At 44.6% G+C, this 21,346-nt stretch overlaps 1 protein-coding gene across 2 annotated transcripts in view; it reads left to right on the top strand.

Annotated features, from left to right (window-relative positions):
• The window catches only part of grik4 (glutamate receptor, ionotropic, kainate 4), a 150,462-nt gene that overhangs the window by 124,139 nt on the left and 4,977 nt on the right, over positions 1-21,346 (top strand). For both annotated transcript variants that reach the window (XM_071900631.2, XM_078284047.1), the window contains exons 11-14: positions 7,466-7,669; positions 12,172-12,285; positions 19,558-19,667; positions 20,748-20,921. In XM_071900631.2, the coding sequence (XP_071756732.1) occupies positions 7,466-7,669; positions 12,172-12,285; positions 19,558-19,667; positions 20,748-20,921 (602 nt within the window). The remainder of the gene's footprint in view (positions 1-7,465; positions 7,670-12,171; positions 12,286-19,557; positions 19,668-20,747; positions 20,922-21,346) is intronic.

Here is a 21,346-nt window from a genome sequence, read left to right as displayed (position 1 = left end):
TTCAATATGATTCCACTCATTCAATTAATCAGAGAATTTACAATGCAAAAGAAATGAATAACTAAATTGGATTTGCATTTTGAAATTTGAGGAAAAGGAGAAAAAAACATAGGTGTAAGACTATGTCTTCCATGGCGCTTTACGCCACATCACTGTTTTCAATCGATCGGCCAGCTCTCCGTGATAAAAAATGATTTCGTGCTGGATTGTAATCAATTGTACAGCATTTTACAAATTCCCCAAGAGTGAACGCCTGATGGATCAGACAGAGCACAAAGCGAGAACCTGACGTGTCAAATCGGCGCTGAGGAGAGTGTGACAGTGGAACGAGCGATATAGCATAAGAGCTGTTCTGATCGTATAGTATAGGTGTCATGGAAATGTACTGTATGTCTCTGACGATAAAAAAGCTGATTTTTCAACACAGAGGTTGAAACATTCACAATCATTGATGATAGCGATCACATAATGGATCCTTGGCTTCGCCCCATAGAAGATAATCAGCCTACTTGATACAGATCGGCTGTAATCAACAGTAGAACGAAGGTAGACAGGTGGCTAACATGGGGAAAATCATTTGTTGAACCACGACACCATCTGACTAGCCAGCCCTATTTAGTGCTTTCAGATCTAGACTAAGTGGTCTCTTAGGATCAGAAGATGATGCTGATGCTGTGCTATAGTGTTTCCAGATGGGACTGCATCACAGTACATCAGCGGGAGGCAATAATTCACCATGTCAGCCATTCTCAGGCTCTGTTTTAAGTAAAGACCTTGTTAGCACTGGTACTTCTACTTCCTAGCTTGTCACAATTATGTTACCTGTTACATATGGTACTATAAGTAGTGCATGTTACGTGACATGTTATCCCAATCCAACCCTCTAAGTCTGTACAAATGCATAAAACTGAGCTGTCTTTGGCAAGGAGGAGATCTAAATAAATGGCATCTAACATAACACAGGAAGATAATAATCTACATGATGGCTGAGATGGCCTATGAACTGGCAGCAATATTTTTGGAATGCCATGGTAAATATAGTGAAGAGGAAATAGAGAGCTACCTCTGCTCACACATCCTCAGGTTGGAGACTCACACACACACACACACACACGATGGCACAGCCCCTCCGTTTTACCAGACCTGGCTCTGAAGTGTAAAACTCTGCTGGGCCAAGCAGAGAGCTGTGGGCTGTTAGCCTTCCCTCATCCCTCGACACACACACACACACACACACACACACAAACACACTCATGCACACAATACTGTCATTCCCCCATCCCCTCCCGCTAGCTGATGAATCAGAAGATAAGACGTAAAGTGGCTTGTAAGCAGAGCCAAATGGCCCAATGTGTTATTCTGAGTGGCTGGCTTATCAGCTGTGGAGCAGTGGGAGCGAGGGAAGGACACTTTGCCATATTTTGCTGCCGAACAACCCACTGGTCTTATTGAGACTGATTGGGATTCAGATGGAGCGGTTCATTTCACACAGGAGAGGAAGTGTGTGTGGAGAGGGAGTGTGTGCGTGTGTGTGTGTGTGTGTGTGTGTGTGTGTGTGTGTGTGTGTGTTTGGGTTGGTGGCGGGAGTACAAATGAGACAATGTTTTCACAACAGAAAAGAGGGTGTGAAAGAAAGAACTGGGCGAGCACAGAGCTTTGATTTCACTTTGGAGAGATAGAGTCCCCGGACCAAACTTCGGAAGCCACCAAGGAGCAATTTTCAGTGCCTATCACAGCTCATTCATCATGGTGTGATTGCTGTGTCGCTGTTATCTCGCTAGTGGGCGGCGGACGAGCCACAGCTGAGAGCCTCCGTAAGAATTCCTTACCTGTAGCACTGGCCTGGAAGAGCGTGTGTGTGTGTGTGTGTGTGTATGTGTGTGCGCATGTTCGCTTACAGTATATATGGGTGCACTCTCCTGGGCTTGTATGTATGTGTGTGTGTGTGTGCGTGCGTGAAGAGTCTTGACATGTTCACCTGGCCTTTCGAGAGCAGTTTCATTACACCTACGCATGGCTGTCACCTTCCTACTTCAATTTCGCAAACAGCTCCAGAAAAAAGCAGCTGCAGAATTGATTATCACTTCACAGCAGGGCCACAAGCCATGTGTTTGTAATCATTGGCTGAGTTTGTTACAGGCACTGGTTTAGGCCTTAGTGAAATAATGTCTTTATACCTCCAGTAGTCACACTGAAGTAATAAAAAGGGCACTCTTTGCTTCCTATAGATAAAATCCTCTTGGCTGTGTTGTTTTAAGTCATTTCTGTGGTATTGCAAAGAGACTTTCTCTGTGCTCTTTATTTTCTGAAGCAGCTTGTCTAGACATCTGCTTTAAGTTCTCTATTTTCAGCTCTTTCTGATGCCAGGTGATTGGCATTGCGGTTGTGTAAGGATAAGTATTTCAGAGCTACGAATAATGTTATCAAGTGCCACTATTTGGCTGGACAAAAAGAAAACTCCCCTTTGCGATCACTTATCGGGTCTTTACGTACTTTAGTGTCACCTGTTTTCTATCTGTGTCAAATCAAAAACTACTGATAGAAGATGAGCTTTCTTTCTTTCTTTAAAGAGAGAAATGTGTACTTTTTAAAAATTTCTTGTATTCCACTAATGCATACTGCTACATGACGTGCAGAGCCTTTGTGGGAGAGAATCAGTAAACACACATGATAACTCAGAGTCGCAGGTCAGTGACCGCGATTCTGATTGGGTCTGGTTTAATCAGAGGATAAAACAGGTTTTTCCATCTCTACTCCATCAGACCACAGTAGGATCACCACCTGCACTGTTACAGGCTCATCCAGTATACTCTTGGAGATTTGAATTTGAAACCATTTATTTTATTAACCTTGCCTTTCACAGGCAAACACCTGCATGCAGAGATGCTTGTGATTCCAATGGAACGCAATGTAGATTGCCATGGTTTGCATATTAGTCATTCATACCTGCAGTGCGTAAATGCCAAGACGAGCACAGTTTTTAGTGCTGCAATAGACAGAAAAGCATCAACTGTAATGGCTTCTTTCGATAGCCTCACCATTACTGTTAATATCGTAGAGACAAGCATCCTATTACCTTTTGAGACAGACCCCTGGCCCCATTTATGATTTCAAGGTTAAAATGGCCGCATGAGTAATAATAATAATGGGAGAGATTTTTCACGGTCTGTCCTCACTGGCTCCCTGTAAATGCATGTATTTATTAGAAAGTCCTGCTTCTAACTTACAAATCATTACATAGCCTTGCATTGGGTCTCGGACTCCTCGTTATTCCCCGTATTTGTAAGAAATCAGATGGAGCAGAGCCTTCCCTATGGGGCCACCTCCCACTGGAGGAAGCTTCCTGTCATTGTTAGGGAATCAGACAGTCTCAGTATTTAAATCCAGACTCAAGACCCAATTACTCTACAGCCTGAAACCTGCCCTAGCCCCCTACCTTATCAGCCATTCTTCTACGTTTGTCTACTTCGTTGCACTCTATCATTCTCTAACTTCTTCTGACGACTACCCTCGTGTTGCCAAGTGCTCTCCTATCCGCTCCTTCTCGTCTTGGTAGGAATTCAAGAGTGAACAGTACAGACTGATAAAAGCAGAGACACAGAGGCAGATTTGCAAGCGCACAGGCACAGAGGCACTCAGGCATGTACACATGAATTTGCAAGCACACACACACAGAGACACACAACATCTGTCCCCATTTCTTGCAGTTTGTGATGTACTTGTTCTCTCATGTTCTTTTCATCTATGTATTTATTTGCATTTTTGTGTCCTTTATTTTTCTGTGAAGCACAAAACTGTTTGTTGAAAGTGATTTATAAAAAATTGATTTGACCTGGCCCTTTTTCTTCTGACCTACTATTTTCTGAATATTGTCAGAGCTTCAGTGGCTCCTCTTCAAACAGGACTGCTAAGCCCTGTGAGAGAATTATATATCTCAACTGGCAGTTTGCTAGGCTCTGGAGAGCACCTTTTTAAGAAGAGGAAAGAAGTTGGATAGAGCAAGAGGGAAGCGAGGAGGGGTGTGTGAAGACACCTTGAACACCCTGATGTTTAAAAAAAAAAAAAAAGGGAGAAACTCCGTTGTGTAGTGTGAAGTCGAATGGTACCCACCAGTGCACCTGGCACAGTGTGTGTGTGTGTGTGTGTGTGTGTGTGCACGCGCTTGTGTACATGCAAGTGTGTGTTTGTCCCACCAAAGTTATCAGTCCACACCCAGACTCCACATGGCCTGGAAATAAGAGCCAGTTTTAAAAAGTCTGCATTTCTTTATAGCTTCAAACTCATAGCTTTATTGCTCTTTTGCTGCGGTGTGCAAAAGAAGGTAGATAGAATTTCTTTGTGATTTTGCCTTCATGGCAGACAGCGCTTTTATACCTTAGTATAGACTTTTCATACTTTTATTTTTTTGATATTTATATAGTTTTTATATAATTTTGTTCTCTACTTCACAGAAGCCTCCGGCTGAAGTGGCTGTTTCAGTGTTTGTGAGTGTTTAGTGGAAGTTTTTTGACGATCTGCAGTAGATACATGATCAACTTTTGATAGCAGTTGTATTTCCCTTTCTCTAACCCGGCACATGTACGGTTAATAGAGGGTTTTATCCACTGGCTTTTACCTGCCATTTTCATAGAAACCATTGGAGCCTGAGAGAGAGAGAGAGAGAGAGAGAGAGATATTAGGGGCAAATGACAAAGAAAGAAAAAAAAAGAACAGGAGAGAAGGGGAAAACGTTTTGGCTCGATAGCAGTCAGCCAGTCCCTGTGTTATTGATTGCTGATGGGTTTTTACTGGTGTGATTGATGGGTGTGTGCCAGGTCTAATTTTATTAGTCTGTACTTAACCAGGTCAACACAGATGGAGGGAGGGAGAGAGACAGAGGCTGTATTTTCCAGCCCTACTCCAAGAGGTTCAGCTACCTAATGGCAGGAGCCATTTGTTATAAATATAGAATGCTTTTACCCCTCTTCACACACATCAATCAACAAGTGAGGCTGGAAAGGGAATTACGGTTGTCGTTTAATTAAGTGCTGTATTAGGACACACACGCATGCATTCACGCACATTACTGGCTCTCTGCTTGGTGGATGTGAAGACCCATTAATTGAATCTAGCTGGCTTGTTTGTTTCTTCATCTCTTCCCTCCCTCCGGTCCTGCAGGGGTAATGTGCAAACTCGTCTATGAAAGCCAACCTCTTTAATAAGCCAATTTTGCCAGAAAACGGAAGGAGAGGGAATGCGTCCGGCTCAGCCTGGCTTGACTGTAAGTCAGTGCTTGAAAAGCTACAGCAGTTTGTGAGCTATGAAATTAGCATTTATATTATGTCTCGTGCATGAGCGCTGCAGAGGTGTCACATCAGGCCAGTGAGGTGACATGCGCAGCTGCTTTAATGAGTTAATGAACAGACGGACAGATTTACATTTATAGAGTGGTACATGCAGTCACTAACTGGCTGGCTGATAGATCGGCTGGCTTGCTGACTGAGTCGAAGCCCAACAGGCCTTTTGTTGTCTCTTCTACCTGTTTACATGCAGATGTGCAGCTCATTTGCCCTACATTACTGTACCTCACCAATATGGCACCTTGTCAGCTCTCTCTCTCTCTCTCTCTCTCTCTCTCTCTCTCTCTCTCTCTCTCTCTCTCTCTCTCTCTCTCTCTCTCTCTCTCTCTCTCTCTCTCTCTCTCTCTCTCTCTCTCTTCGCTTCTGTAATAAATTGTAGCCTACTGTTGCTCTACAGCGTGTCTAGTTAATCACACTATAAGGCTGGTTGGATTCCCTGAATCCATATGAAGAGATTTCCACAGACGGAGCCAATCAGGCTTCATCCCACAGTAGTAGTTTTATTGTCATTCTCATCAGAGCAGAGCAGAGCAGACAGCTTGGCTCTTCTGTCCAGTGATGGAGTAAGAAAGAGTCCAGGCTGACCAATTAGGTGTCAAAGTGACCACCCACACCCCATTCCAGAGCTACAGGTGGAACCAAACTGTTGCTATGACAACAGTAACAGTTGTCGTGCCACCTGATGGGCACCAAATTCTAGAATGTTCCCAATTTTAGTGTAACGATTCTTTCTGTGGCTTCCACTGTGAGGCAAATCAATCTCCAGTCAACCAGCCACCACACAAAACAGTATATCCAGCTGTGAGGATGACAAAACAATTTCAGTTCCTCTGCCTTAAAACACTGCACCCCTGCTACATGCCACATTACGGTGTGCGCTTTGTTCTCCTTTAGACTGTCACAGTGGCTTTAAATGGCTGACTACACATGTGACTCTGTGAAGACTGCGTTAAATTGCTCACACCCGCTGAAAGCTTTTTGTGTGCAGTGAACACAAGTAGTCCACAGTCTCCTACACAACAACACATCATGTTTTTACAAAAAATTGTAAGCTAGTATTTGTTTTTTGCATGAGCACACAAACTCAAGTTTTGTTTTTGTTTTCAAATAAATATTTGGTATTTGCATCAGCAACAATAAAGAAAATCGAAAGTCATTTCTCCTCTGTTTTCATTGTTTTTATGAATGCATAATGTCAGAAAAGGAAAGTACAGTGACTTGTTAATCATTCTGATGTCATGGCAGGCAATAAGTAAGTCAGTCTTTGCTGGTTTTGCAAGTTGAGTGCAGGGAAAATGGAAAAAGCAAAGTGGCACAGAGGGCTTGCCTTTTTATGATATAATGGAGCCTGAACACACCAGTTTGACAGTTGCATTATTTTAAAAATACAACAATAAGGGTGGCTCAAAAATACATCATTGTGGTGCTCTTTAAATCATCCTACTATGTCAACATAATGACAAAACAAGACATAAATAAACAAACAGTTGAACAGAGAGTTGTTTCTCTAAAAGACAGGTTGCAAATATAGTGTTGGGGGTGCAGGACAAAGGTCTTTGTGTGTGTGTGTGTGTGTGCGTGTGTGTGCGTGTGAGAGTGTGTGCATGCATCCATGCTCGTGTGAGTGGAGGTGCAGCCCTGCATGACGCAGAGTGAAAGAGGGAGAGTGCTTTTGTTTCCCAGCCAAGTTTTTCTGGATCTAACAGATGACTGTGTACCTGTCTGTACCTGATTTTAGGAGCCTAGCTGCCTGGCTCCTCTTCAAATCCACCAATCTCAGTTTTCATAGCAGACAGTAAACCTGGTATGAGCTATGACCTCCAAAACACATTTGTGATGTTGCCTCCGTTCCTCCTGTTTGCACCCTGTAAAATATTCAGTTAGATTCTGTAAAACCTATTGTATTCTACAGTAAAATGTAGCACAATGTATGAATGTCAATCTGGTTTCCATCTTAAATCTACAATATCTTTAAATTGCACTCTCACAAATGCTCTACTATGAAAAGAGTTAAGACTCTGTCACACTTTAGTGCATCTTATAAACATGGGGATCCAGGTTCAAACCACCTTTTTGTAGACTTTCAGTTGAAAGTGCATATAATCCAACTGTGTGTGTGTTTTCAGGAGAATCCATATGTGATGCTGCGGCAGAACTACCAGCAGCTGGAGGGCAATGAACGCTACGAAGGCTTCTGCGTGGACATGCTGAGGGAGCTGGCAGACATCCTCAAGTTCAAGTATCGCATCCGGCTGGTGGGGGACGGGCTGTACGGGGTTCCCGGAGCTAACGGCACATGGACCGGCATGGTTGGAGAGCTCATCTCAAGGGTAACAGAAATCACGTGCACCGACTCTAGTGTAGGCTGTGAACAAGCTATTAATGTATGTATTTATATGCACACTCATACTTAAGTCCTTCACACAGGCATTCATACATGTGCATACAAACACTAGAGCTAAGAGCTAAGCAGGTGCGGCATTCGGCTCTCATATAGTCAACAGCTAGCAGATTTCTCCCATGTCATACACTCATTTTTTTTTTCACTCGGCAGTTGCCCTTTTCAGCTTAAGCATTGTATTTTCCAAAGCAGTCACGGCTTGTTGGTGGCTTGTTTCCTGTCAGCTCCTTTCCTAAAGCCTTTTGAACTGACCTTAACAGACTTTATTTCTGAATAAGTCTATGTTGCTGGTGTTAAATCTCTGAGTGAGGTCCTACAGTCCCCCGGCCATGCTGTATGTAGCTGTTAACAGGCAGATACGGTTATGTAAGGGGGTTGAAGGGAGAAGAGGGGGATGGAAATGGACAGGACTAAGGCGTAAGCACAGGAGGAGGAAGACTGGAGCGAAGGGAAGAGAAGAGGGGGTGAAAAAAAAGGAATGGAGGAGTTAGGGAAGAATGAAGGAGAGAGGGATGGAGTCGATCTTAAGAAGTGATCTGTCTTAATTCTGTGGGCTAATGGAGGGCAAAGCCATTAAGGACGTAAAGCAAGGAGTGCCTGCTCCTATTATTGTCACAGCCTGCCCCCTCTTGTAAGTTGCCTCTGGCTGGCTGGCTGACCTTCAGAAGGGCCATTGTAAAAGTCGACATGTGTCTCTGACAACTACTTGGGCTAGAGAGTGGCAAGGCAAGAGAGTTGGTGCCAGGGGGACAAAAACTAAAGGAGGGGGGTGCTTGAGAGTGATTTGTCATGGGATGGGGGACATCTGAGGGGGATGTGCCAAAGGGGAGAGAGAGGCTTGTGCTTGATGTTTGGTTAAAGGCTCAGAAAGGAGGTAAGAGGAGTGAAAAAGATGGCCGGATGAAAAGAAAGATTGTGAAAGAAAACAAAGGGACAGCCATGCTTGCAAGCAGAATGGATAAGATGAAAGGACATGAATTATGTACTTGGTAGCAGCAAAGGAGGATGGCCAGGGGTTAGTCAGGACAACAGAGGCCTGTGTCACCGCCAGTGAGCTTCACACTCTGAACAAAGTTCCACTATGCAAGGGTGATTAGTTAGACGGGTGTCAGACAAGCTGAACTTACAATCAGACAGGCCAGAGGCAGTCCAGACCAAAGTCTATCTGTGTCCTGCTCCCTTAATCCACAATGCTGCAGTTAGTGGAGAATGGAGGCAAATCTCCAAAGAGCAACAGAGGGGGCAGACTCCACTCTTCAGGTAATGTCAAATGCCACATCCAGAAACTTCAAAGCTAATGTTTTATTCATCCCTCACAGTCACAGCTTTTTGATTTTTTCTTTCTTTTTTTTATCCGTTTTACCGGGTTAGCATGATATGATTGAATGAAAGTGGAAACAGGCATGGTAGGGCAGGGGCAGAGAGAATAGCGGTGCAATATTGAACAGCCGACTTTCTACATTGTGGTTGGGTTTTTTTTTAGTTATAGTAGAAGGCATAAAAGCGGGCAGGCAGAGGAGTCCGGTAATCAATATTAATATTCTATAGCCGCATAAATATTTCAGCAGTTGTTACGACTGTGTGTTCATTTTTCAAAGGATGAGTGACTTTCTTTGTTGAAATTGCCTGCATGGTTGTTCCCTGTGCGTGGGCTGCCTTCCGGGGCTGGGAGCAGGCGGATCAGACTTTCAAACTACAGAGTGAGAAAGATGAAGCGGAGGCTAGGGAGTGACTGGAGGTGGAGGGGGAGAAGCCTGGGGCTGAGGCCAGGGCAGCGGTGGATGTTGGGTCTGAGTCTGGAGTGTTGTGGGCTGGGGCTCGGCTAAAGAGAGCAGAAATTCAAGTGGAATGCACTAATTGAATCAGAGACAGAGTGAGATTGGGGTTTGAGGTAAAGCGTGTCACTAACTACCTTGTGCTAGTCAGTTTGAGCCTGCATTATGAAAGCAGGCGTTTGTTGAAGACACATATGTCACATTGTCAATATATTTGAATAATTATAGTTCAGTCAGAGACACTTACATCAAAGGAGTTTGGACCATTTATAGCACAAATGGTTATACAGTTGTATTGGTGGAAAAGGCTATATGGTGGAAAAGGCTCTGCTCTTGAGGATGCTCCCCAAATGAATCCAAGCAGCATGCAAGAGATTCTGCGGGGAGAGCAATAAACCCCCCAAGGCATAGTAGACATATCATTAATAATATGAAAACCAACATAACACCAGACATAATTCGGAGATAGCTTGCACAAGCATCCTGTGTACAGATAATAGCAGGAGGAGGTCGGGGTGGTGGAGGGAGTTTGCATCGGCTTGGGTCAACAGCAGCAGTGGCATGAATGAGCAGCAGTGTGAGCTGTCAGATTATATAGATATATTGTTTGAATGTGATTGGTGATGACAGTCAGCTGTTTGGATTGGACAGCTGATAGCCAATCAGCTGATAGCGTGCATGACTTCAGTGTTCTGCCTGAATGCTCCATAAAATACATGATTTGTTTGCATAATATTGTACTATTCAGCTTGGGATACTGTTGAAATATTGACTGTAGTTTTGTACAATGGCAATCAGTAGTTACTAGTTATAGTGTGTTTTAAATATCTAAGGACCAGGGTTTAGATGTCAAGATAGGTTTAGATATATTAAGATAAATTATACCCATAAATGCTTCTAAATCATTTACTGTCTACCTCTGTACAGCACTGTATTGTTTTGTTGTGGAAGAAGATAAACTTTCAGTTACTGGGAAGTATAGTAACTGTTGCAGTGTTCTGACATGGAGATGCAGGGGCTGGGACTGTGGCTCAGGTGAAGACTAAATATGTAACCTTTCTCAGACACTTACAGACAGATATTTGCAGTGCAGCAAAGCACCTGGGGATCAGTATTTCAGATGGGGAGCTGCTCTAACCTAGGCTCACTCTGGACTCATTATCTTGGCCCTGGCCACACACAGGCGCACGCTCACACACGCTACGTACACACAGCATCAGCTTCAGCAATAAGCTTAGCTCTGTATGTCCTGAACAACCTCTGCCCTTGAATCAAGGCTACAGCATTTCAATGAGCCACAGAGGACCTCCTTCACAACATGGGTGAGGAGGTCAAATCAATTAAATTCAGTTCAGAAACATGGTGGGGGGCACAGTTGTAGCAAAAATGTGTTGCTTTTATCCGAAACACAAGAAAGCAAATTGTTTCAGCCATTGAGGGTCTTCGTCTAGGATTTGTGAGCCTAAGCTCTGTCTTTTCCTTGAGGTGTAGGTTTAGCGAGGGAGAAGGCTAAATTGTTTTGAAAGGTATTGCTTTTTATCTTTAAATAAATGATTAAATAAATGAATGGCTGCAGATCTCCTGCACTACCATCCAGAAATAGTTTAATCACCTAACTAGGGCCCCTGTCAACATCTACTGTTGTCTATCCACCAGCAGCAGCTTCTGCCACCACAGCTTGATTGGTCAAAGTTACACTGCTGATGAATTTGAAGGAGCAATTGGTGATTCAAAGGTTTGAAATTACAGCAAAGTATAGGTTTCTGTTGAAGAGCTTCTTTCGTGTAAGACAGAGATGTCTCTCTCTCTCTCTCTCTCTCTCTCTCTCTCTCTCTCTCTCTCTCTCTCTCTACCTCTCTCTCTCTCTTTCTCTCTCTCCCTCTCTATCTCCTTCCTCTTTGCTGTTGTGAGGCAGAGAGGCAGCCTTGAGATAGAAACAGTGGGTTGTGGGTTTTGAGTGGCATCTGCAGCGCTGCAGCAGGGTTCTCCTCTCCTCTCTCTCATCCTCCCATTCCTCTCGCTCTCGCCAATCCTCTTAGTTCTCCTGCAGAGGACAAAGAGCAATGCGTTGTTGCTTTCACACTTTGCTCCTCAGGGAGATGAAAAATCCCTTGCAGTTGCACTTTGCTGGCCTGTATTATTAGTGGGGAGCCATCCAGTATTCAGTGTACATTGACCATTTCTATATGTGTGTCTGTGTGTCTGTGTGTGTGTTTCGAAGTGTGTGTTATACCACTGGCTGACTGGCTGCTTTGTCAAGTGATTTGTCTTGACAGTGTTCCCTTGGCCTGGCACAATGGCTACCCAGGGCTCTCTGGTGCCCTGAACGCAAACACACACACACACACACACACACACCCATACACTGCCAAGGCTGGATTATCCTCACCACAGATAGTGTTATTGGCAGACAAAGAGGCTATTGGATACAATAGGGCATTATTAGGGAATTAGCAAGTAGTAGGCCACTTCTTATGTCACCCTCATCTTCTTTTCAAGCACTCAAATTATTGGTTATGTCATGCACTGATGTTTGTGGGTGTGAGTGCACGCAGGAGATAATGTCCTTGCGGTCATCTTCAGTGTGCCTTTGTGTGTATGTCTCTGAATAACTTTTGTCTGTGTTTACATGATGTACATACTGTGTGTGTTTCAGAAAGCGGACCTGGCGGTCGCAGGCCTCACCATCACAGCAGAGCGCGAGAAGGTCATTGACTTCTCCAAGCCCTTCATGACCCTCGGCATCAGCATCATGTACCGTGTCCACCTGGTGAGTTAACCCCCCCACCCCATCCCACCCCACCCCCGCTCACCTATCGCACTGCCTCACATACAGCTTGCCGGGAGTCCACAGCAGGCAGTCAGCCATGTCTAATGGCTTACCTGCAAAAGAAGCATTCTCCCTGTCGGCCTATAGAGTCTATCTGTCTGAGTCTATCTAAATCCTTCCATAAACTCTCCTCCTCTGCACCGTATCGCCTCCTCTGCCTCTCAGCCACTCCGTCTCCCCTGCTTCTGTGTGTCTTCTCTTCAGCCAGGCTCTGTCGTCCCCTTCCCTCTCCCTCCCCCCTCCTCCACCCCTCTGTCTCCCTTTCTTCTCCTTCATCCCTCCATCTTCCTTCCCCTTCTGTCCCAGCAGTCTTCACTTTTTAACACTGTCCAGTTCTTTTCGCTTCTCCTCTGTTCCCCTTTTTCCTCCTTCTGTCGCTCTGTCCCCCCCGTCCTGCCGGCACCAGATGGTGTGTTTTACGGTGTGAACTTCCTGATGAATGTTGCTGTTTCACGGTTGTTCCCTGCTTGCCCTCTGATTGGGTCTGGCCATCTTATTCACACCAATAACGCCCTCCATGGCCCACAGAGAGAAAGCACAGGCAACAAACGGTGAAACAACAGCAGTGGAGGTGGAAATGAGCCAGTGTGTGCAGAGCCCCTGGCCCATTAATCATCAGTCCTCCCCCAAAACCCAAGGTGACACAGTGGGGCCCGGTATGGCGCTAGCCACAGGCCGTATGGAGGTGTTTTGGCACCAGCACGAGCTAACATTAGTGTAGCGTCCCAGTAGGGCGTTTACCCGCCTTTCCTCTCACTCCTCTCTCCCCTTCTTTTAAATCCCCCTCCAGCCCGCTTTCCCTTTCTCTAGTCGGCACACAACGCTAATAGGCGTAGCAGCGAGGGACTCAATTGAGCTCCAACAGTTGGGGAGAATCAATCGATGCTAGCAGCAGGTGCTGTGTTAAATGGGCCGCTGCGTAGCGTATCACCTCTGAAGCGGGAGGCAAGCAGGCGGGTGGCAGGATGAAGAGGTGATAGGAGGCTGATGTCCCTCAGGGCCGGCGCTGTGCAGAGTCACATGGTGGAATTAGCACAGACTTGTCCCAGTTGACCCCCTATAGCAGGGTAAGAGGTCAATAAGAGAGAAAGAGAGAAGGCTCTTATTAAGATAAGGAACGGTTGCATGGAGCTTTTGGAGGGATAGAGAGAAGAGAGAAAGGGTAAAAGATAAGAGGGAAAGTGAAGACAGCTGTCCTTTCTCTCTTCCACCTCCATTCCCTCATTCTGTCTTCCTTACTCCACCATTGCCCCTTGGCATTTTCTCAGATCTGACTCAGTCCCTCAGCATGGCTATAAAATTCGATATTTGAATTTCTGTGACTGCACTTGTTTAGTTCTAATCCGCTGACTATTGATCTGAGACACAGTGATTTCTACAACAGGGGTTGCTGCTTATTTCAAACTTTAAATGAAAAATTTCAGTCTGATCAATAAGAATGGCGAATGCAATAAAATAAAGGCGCCTGTTGGGTATTAATTACCTGCAGAGACTATTGGCTATTTAATCTCCATTTCTCCTCTCTCTCTCACTCTCTCTCTCTCTCTCTCTCTCTCTGTCTGTCTGTCTGTGTATCTGTCTCTCTTCTCTCTCTCTCTCTCTCTCTCACTCTCTCCTACTCTCTCTGTGTGTTTCCATGAATCTTTATTAGTATTATGACACTTATGCACATGTTGATGGATATGGACAATATTGCCTTGAGCTTAGATAGGGATTGGCAAATGGGACAAAATTAATGAGAATAACATGCATGAAAGCATTAGCAATAAAAATATAGTAAAAAAAAAAAAACATAACGCCATTTTGGCAAAATCTGTATTACCAAGGTATTTCAAAATGTTTCCCATGTATTATGGCCTTTAGAGTTATGAATCCAGATGTAACCCAGACCAACAGCCTGACAGGCTTTTCTCATCAAAACCTTCCCTCTCATTTCACTCTACACCTCTACAACACAAGGCCATATGCAATAACCAAAGATTCTGCCACTGATGTATGTCTATGGCGATTACATCATTCCAATATCCTCCACTGTGAATTAGACTGTGGGACAGAGCAAGCGTGTGTGTGTGTGTGTGTGTGTGTGTGTGTGTGTGTGTGTGTGTGTGTGTGTGTGAATGAGAGAGAGACAGAGAGAGAGGTGCTTAATTAGACAGAGGAGTTAATTAGGGGTGTGTGTAGAAGCCGTGTCAGACTCAGGAGCTGCCCAGAGGGTAGACAGAGGCAGTAGCAGCCTTATTGACTGTCTGGCCACATACGACCCCAGACAGAATTACACAGTCCCAAACACACAAACACACGCAGCCCTACGCATACATATGCACACGCCCACGCTGTGTCTCTCTCACACACACACACACACACAAACATACAAAACACTCACTGTAATACACAGTCACACACAAACCATACAGACATGAACTCAGACAACCTGCAGAGCCCAAGAGGCAGCATGATGTTGTTGTGAACGTGACCCCGTGACCCTCGGCAAATCAACAGCCCTCCTCAGATTGCCCCTGCGGCCATCACAACAACCGTAACAGCTGACACGTCTGCCCTGACACAATTAGCAAAGCACACCCATATTGGAAAAAAGACAGGAGGCAGAGGGAGGGAAGGGGGGGGAGCATAAAAGAGAATGAGCAAGAAATAGGTAGAAAGAGAAGAAAAGGGGGGTGGAGAGAAGAGAGAGACATGAGCGCAAAAAAAGCAAGAGGGAGCGAGAATTGAAATGACAATGGGTAGTCTCTTTCAGTGAGGCGGTATTCATGCAAGCAGCCTCGGGGAGCAAGAGTGTGGTGTGAATACCAAGGAGCAGGATGACTAGGTGAAATCCTTGACTGGATAACCTTACCAGCTCCTCTAGCCACAGTCTTAGCACGGAGCAGTTCCCCAGGGAGAGGGAGAGGGAGATAGATCGGGAGGGAAGGCGGGACAGTGGGAAGGAGAGAGAGCACAAGGGCGCGACAAGGTAAAACGAATAAGCTGTCCATCTGCGTGTTAAGAGGGAGCAGAGACACACGGACGAATTTTATTGCCAGCGTTTCCTTGATATTCTATTTGTTGAGATGGGCTCATAAAACAACAGGATATAAATGATGGTCCCCTCTCTGTACCCTCTGCTTTCCCCTCCATCCTTCTGTTTGCCTTAAACCCACCATCTCCATCCACCAGGTCCACTGTTGGGATTTTAACGTGATGATAAACCCCTATAAAACTACCACCCTCCTCCCTAATAAAAATCATTAAAACACAGCAGCAAAATGCATGGAGGTGGACAGCCAGGACAACTTGTTGCACACTCAAACTTTGTACTCAAACCTGCTGCTGGGTCTTACTCTGACAGTGTTTGTTATGGCAGGTTTACTTTTTGATACCTAACTTTCGCCCTAAGGTATCCACTATTCTCCCATCTCTTCCTCTCCCCAACATTTCCACCAATCAATATCTGTGGCATCGCACAATACCAGCCCTCTCTTACTTCATCCCCTTCACATGCTGTCCCTCCATCCATTCCTCCACTCACAATGGTGAGTCATCTAGTCTAGCCTAGTCTTGTTTATTTATATAGTCAAGTCTCAAAGGGCTTTACATACTGTGCCATCATTATGCCATACTACATCATACATATACAGTACATACTACATATATACACATCATATACATCCTATGCTAGGTCATAAAAATACTTCACATACACCGTTAACTACACTATATGCATACTACATCTCCTAAATCTCCTATGAAACTCTAACAAACACTCACACATAATATAATGTGAAACTTCATCCTGGAGCTGGTAGGGACTCGCTGTCTTGCTCAAGTTCGGCAGGTTAGATGCACGGACAAAACTGGAGTCTTTACTCCCTATGCCCCCCTGCTTCCCCTAATTTCTGCTGCAGTTTTTGCTCATAACTTGGAACAAAACTGCTGTTTTTCATTTTGCAAGTCAACAATGTTTGTTAGGTTATCGCTTCATCAATGAGGTCCGAAGTCTCCATTGTCCTCCTCCTACCTCTCCCACTACAGTAACTACCACCTTTGCTCACAGTGTGTTCAGAAGTCATCTACCTGCTGCCTCTTCCTCAGCTCTGTTGCTCCCTGGGAATGGGGTTGCCCAGGCATGCTGCTGCCCTTCTGTGGATGATTGACAGCACAGACAGCTGCTGACAGGATTTGAAATACTGGCGCACACATACACACACACACACACACACCTACTAACACACTATCTTGCACATGCATTCAGAATAAAGAGTGAACAGACTGCCTATTTGAGCTCACTGTCTAAACAGTTAAATATAGTGCTGTATGGACTGGGAGGCTTTTATAAATAAAATGTTGTTTCAGTAATTGCTCTCTCTAGTCAATTTGTCATTGATAACTTTAGAATTGTTGGATACACTCAATGTTTGCCTTATGTAACCCTTAATTAAAGAGATGAATCAGAGCTAAGCCCCTGAGATGGACTGGTGTCCTGCACCTTGACCTCCTCACACCACAGAAACAGGAGATAGCCTCTTGTCAAATAAGGCTTCCCTGGTGTACTTAATGTGAATTCCTGGAGGTTGAGTTCAAGCCAATTTAAAACCACGCTATTTTACATCACACATTGTATCAATCACCAAGTTCATGTCTCACAGATTTGTTTGGTTGATTTTGTTTGTCATGTCTGTCAGATTTTTAATTCATTGATTTAATTTCATGTCATTTCAGGACTTGGATTACTGGTCCTAAAATGTTTTAGAATTCTTAGAGAGAAGCCTGCTTCATTTTTTGGATGTGCACATAGATTTTTTTTTTTTTTTTTTGAAATACATTTTATGCAGGCTTCATTTTTCTGAATCTCTGCTAGCTCATTAGTGTGTCTGCTACAGCTCCACCATGGATAATTTCCCCACTATTTCTTGAAAACATATCTTTCTTTCTGAGTCTTAAAGCACACAGCATTACAACGCCACAGTCAAGATTTGTCAACAGCATGACCACCTCTTGTTTTCCTGTCGTCCTTGTGATCTGTCTCTCTCTCTCTCTGATCTGCTCTTCTGCTGTCTTCTGCGCCATCTGTTTGCATTGGAGACCGGTGTCTCCGCAGCACTCTTCATGCTTAATAATAGCACCTTGGTGGGAGCTAAAGATGAGGACAAGCAGGGCAAGCAGTTAGCAAAACGCTGGTTCAGCATGCACCAAACTAGACCAGTAAACAGGACAACTCATGTCAGCACATACTGCTGCTACCCCTAGTCGCAGAGTGCCAACTAGGGGGTCTTGGCAGTGATATTCCCTGTACCACAATCCACTTCTGAGATGGCCGTTTTGTGTTCCACCACTCCATTGTCCTATAAATGGATTTTCAGACAGCTATCATCATCACCAGAAGCGTGATACTCTGGGATATAGATAGACTGACAGATATTAAGACAGGCAGACCGGTTTGAATCATGCTAAAAATTATTAGACTCTCACCCTCCTCTCCTGCTTCGCCTCTCCTTCCTCCTGCACCAGTCCTATTTTACACTGATAGGCTAATATGCAAGTGATTAGAGACACATTTAATGAATTTTCATCTCTGTGGAAGCCTAAATGGGGGGTTCGTTTATCATAACAAATGCCCACTAAAATTCTTTCACCCTCTTGCTGTGAATTTAATATGAGTTTCAACGGCATCAGAAAAATATATTGCTGCAGTGTTTTGGCATGCTTGATATCCCCATACCTAATGGGGTTATTTCTGCACAAAAGAAATGTGGGCTTGTTCAGGTGAGTGCAGCAGCACTGCGTATTGACACACAAATGGAAGAGAAGAGTTCCCACATGGCTGCGCGTGTGTCCCTCTCGTAACAACACTTCGACAGTTGGTTGTTTGATCACCTCCAATATTTAACCGTCCTGCTGCCCCTGACAACCAGCTCCATTTCATAGTCATTAGCGAACAGCTGACATGCATCTCTATGTAGATGGGTAATTTTCCCTGCCTGATGCTCGGGCGGCAAAGCTGTATACATACGCACGCAAAAATGCAGGTGTGCGCACACTCACACACAAAGATAAACACACAGACGCACAATCTCCCCGCTACTTGGCTCTATTTCACCAGTAATTGGTTTCATTTAGAGGACAATGGCTGTTGGTGCTGGATAATGAAACATTAGGAATTAGCCCCTATATCCCCGCTGGCCTGCAAGCTGCCAAACCTATTTTAGCCACTTTATCCCCTCCACCACTGATTACCAATCCAAGCCTATAGATTACAGCCCATAGCTGCTCCGGCACAGCTGGCCTTCCAGTCGAAACCAAACCTATTAATCTCTTCCCCTTTTTTTTTTCTCTGGGCTGGAACACCATATGCTCCCAGCCGTACAGCAAGTCAACTATAGGTCACAGAAATGAATCTCTATTTAATGTAGCTGTAATGGTTTGGCTTATTATTTGACCTTTCTCTCCCTGTAGTGCATGTAACCTTGTTGAGAATGCAAATGTGTCTGTTGTCTTCATCTCCGTGTTACTTCATTTGGTAATCTGGCTGACCTCTGATTCTTCTGTGTGAATGGACCTAATAATGTATCTAATGTAATTGCATGTAAGTGCGCATTGTGTACTAGCTGAAGGGAAAAACTTCCCAGTGAATTCACTTATGTTTTTCCTGTCTAGTCTTTCAACACTAGAAACCAGGAAATACAAACTCTAATCTGTGATGCCGCTCTATTGACAGTTCATGGGAGACTGAGTTTGTGCTCTCACACAATGTTTATCCGGATGTTTACATGCAAATGAGATTAATATAATTATAGTGCTATCAGTTTAGGACAGGGAAAATGTATGCTTATCACATCAAAATCCTTTTACTTACTGAGACAGTCACCTTTTTCATCTTTTCCGAATTACTCAGGCAGTAGTAAATGTTGGTTAATACACGCCAAATTGGGCCTAGGGCATAGGAATCAACACTGAAATTCAGCCGTGTTCTATTATAATTAATCTTGCTGCTCTCTGTGCAGGCAGAGGTGATGTTGGAAACGCAGATTTTTTTTCACTAGCTAATTAGTTCCTCTCCACCTCTACCTGTGAGTATTTAACCTATTACCCTTCCTCCAACAAAAGCTCCTGTTAGACTCACTGGTGTGATTTGGATATTGGTTCAAAGAGTTACTTGGTCAAAGCAGGCCTTTAATTCTAACTCTGCACTGCATGTCTGTGTTTTGTGTGTTGCAGGGACGTAGGCCGGGCTACTTCTCCTTCCTGGATCCCTTCTCCCCTGGAGTTTGGCTCTTCATGCTTCTGGCCTACTTGGCTGTCAGCTGTGTCCTCTTTCTGGTGGCCAGGTAGAGATTTCACCATTAAAACACACTGCATGCTGAAGAGAGAGAAAATAGAGGGAGAGGAAAAGTAAGGGGATGGAAAAGAAGAGAGAGAAAACAAGCGAAAGTGTGTTGGGGGGTTAGAGAGAGGAAGAAACGGGTGTCTAGTTGTCTGTCCTCTACTCTCCAGTCTCTCCAGTTGATCTTCTCCATCTCACTGAAAGAGACGTTCGCCTCCCGGTGGCGGGTCTCCAGCACCACACTGACACCTGCTGGTCAGGCAGGGAACTGCCATGACTGCTGTTGCAAATCATCACTGAAACAGCACCGTTATGACTCTACGCTGAGCTGCTGAGGGAATTTTACCTACAATGCAAAGTACATACCTTATGTAACACCTGCTGGGATCAAATTAACATATGATACCCCAGACAGCAAGATGTATCACATCTCAAACAAGATGTTCTTTGGGCAGTATAATTGCCACGTCTACGACATCTGCAGAAGTGGAGTGATGTGATTTGTGTATGTCAATTACTCTGTCTACGGTCTCTTTCATTTGCCGAAGGTAGTGAAGTGCAATGTGTTAATTTTGTTCCTTTGCTCCTTTTGCAACCTGAGTGGGTGGTACCTTGAATTTATTTTCCTATACCACTCTTAAACGCTCTCACTCTCATTTTCTGTGTAGCTTACTGCTTATTTGTAGCTGATCCGTATGAAATCTTCCTCTTGTTTTCAGACTGAGAGCACAGTGTTTCCACAATATAGCACATAAACACACAGTTGTCACACAGCTTAACAGTTCGTCTTCATACAGCAACATTTGAACATGCCAATTAGTTTGCCTTCGCTCACGGTGTGTATGCAGACAGCACATGGGGAATAGAAAGCAGTTCGGTCCCCTCCCCAGAGAGCCAAGGTGACTTTGTGCTCACTTGACTGTTATAGTTGTTTTGCTCCTTTCTCCACTTAGCTCGCTCCCTGTCCCTTGAGTTTTGCTCTCGTCACAATCCACGTCTCAACTTTCATTCCCGCTCTTGTTTGCCGTACCCCCTCCTATTAAACTCCTCTAACTCTCTCACCCCATTGTCTCGTTCTCCCCAGATTGACACCTTACGAGTGGTACAACCCGCACCCCTGTCTGAAGGGTCGCTGTAACCTGCTGATCAACCAGTACTCACTCGGCAACAGTTTCTGGTTCCCTGTCGGAGGCTTCATGCAGCAAGGTTCGACCATCGCTCCCAGGGCGCTGTCCACACGTTGTGTCAGCGGAGTGTGGTTAGTATTGACTACAGACACACACACAAACATGTACACATAAGAACGCTACTGCACATGAGCATATCTACAAACAAGACAAAAGCGCATACAAGAAAAATTTGCACACCATGCTTGTAACCCCCACCACACACACACACTTACACACACACAAACGCATGTATTTATTCTAATTGGTGGCTCCATCAGGGGATGTAATTCATCTTCCATGTGGTGTTGAGGCTTCATTCCCGATTTCATAAACATCAAGGTTGCTTTGATTGTGTGTTTGGTCTCTCCAAATATGTATCCGGACTGCTGAGGTGAAGGTGGTGTGTGTGTGTGTGTGTGTGTGTGTGTGTGTGTGTGAGAGAGAGAGAGAGAGAGAGAGAAGGAGAGAGAGATTGTCTGTTTGCCTGCCAGTGTTCTTTGCAGTTGAAAGTTCA

Source organism: Centroberyx gerrardi, chromosome 6 (genome assembly GCF_048128805.1).
Source record: "Centroberyx gerrardi isolate f3 chromosome 6, fCenGer3.hap1.cur.20231027, whole genome shotgun sequence".
Classification (NCBI taxonomy): Eukaryota; Metazoa; Chordata; class Actinopteri; order Beryciformes; family Berycidae; genus Centroberyx; species Centroberyx gerrardi.
This window is presented reverse-complemented; position numbering and strand designations above follow the sequence as displayed.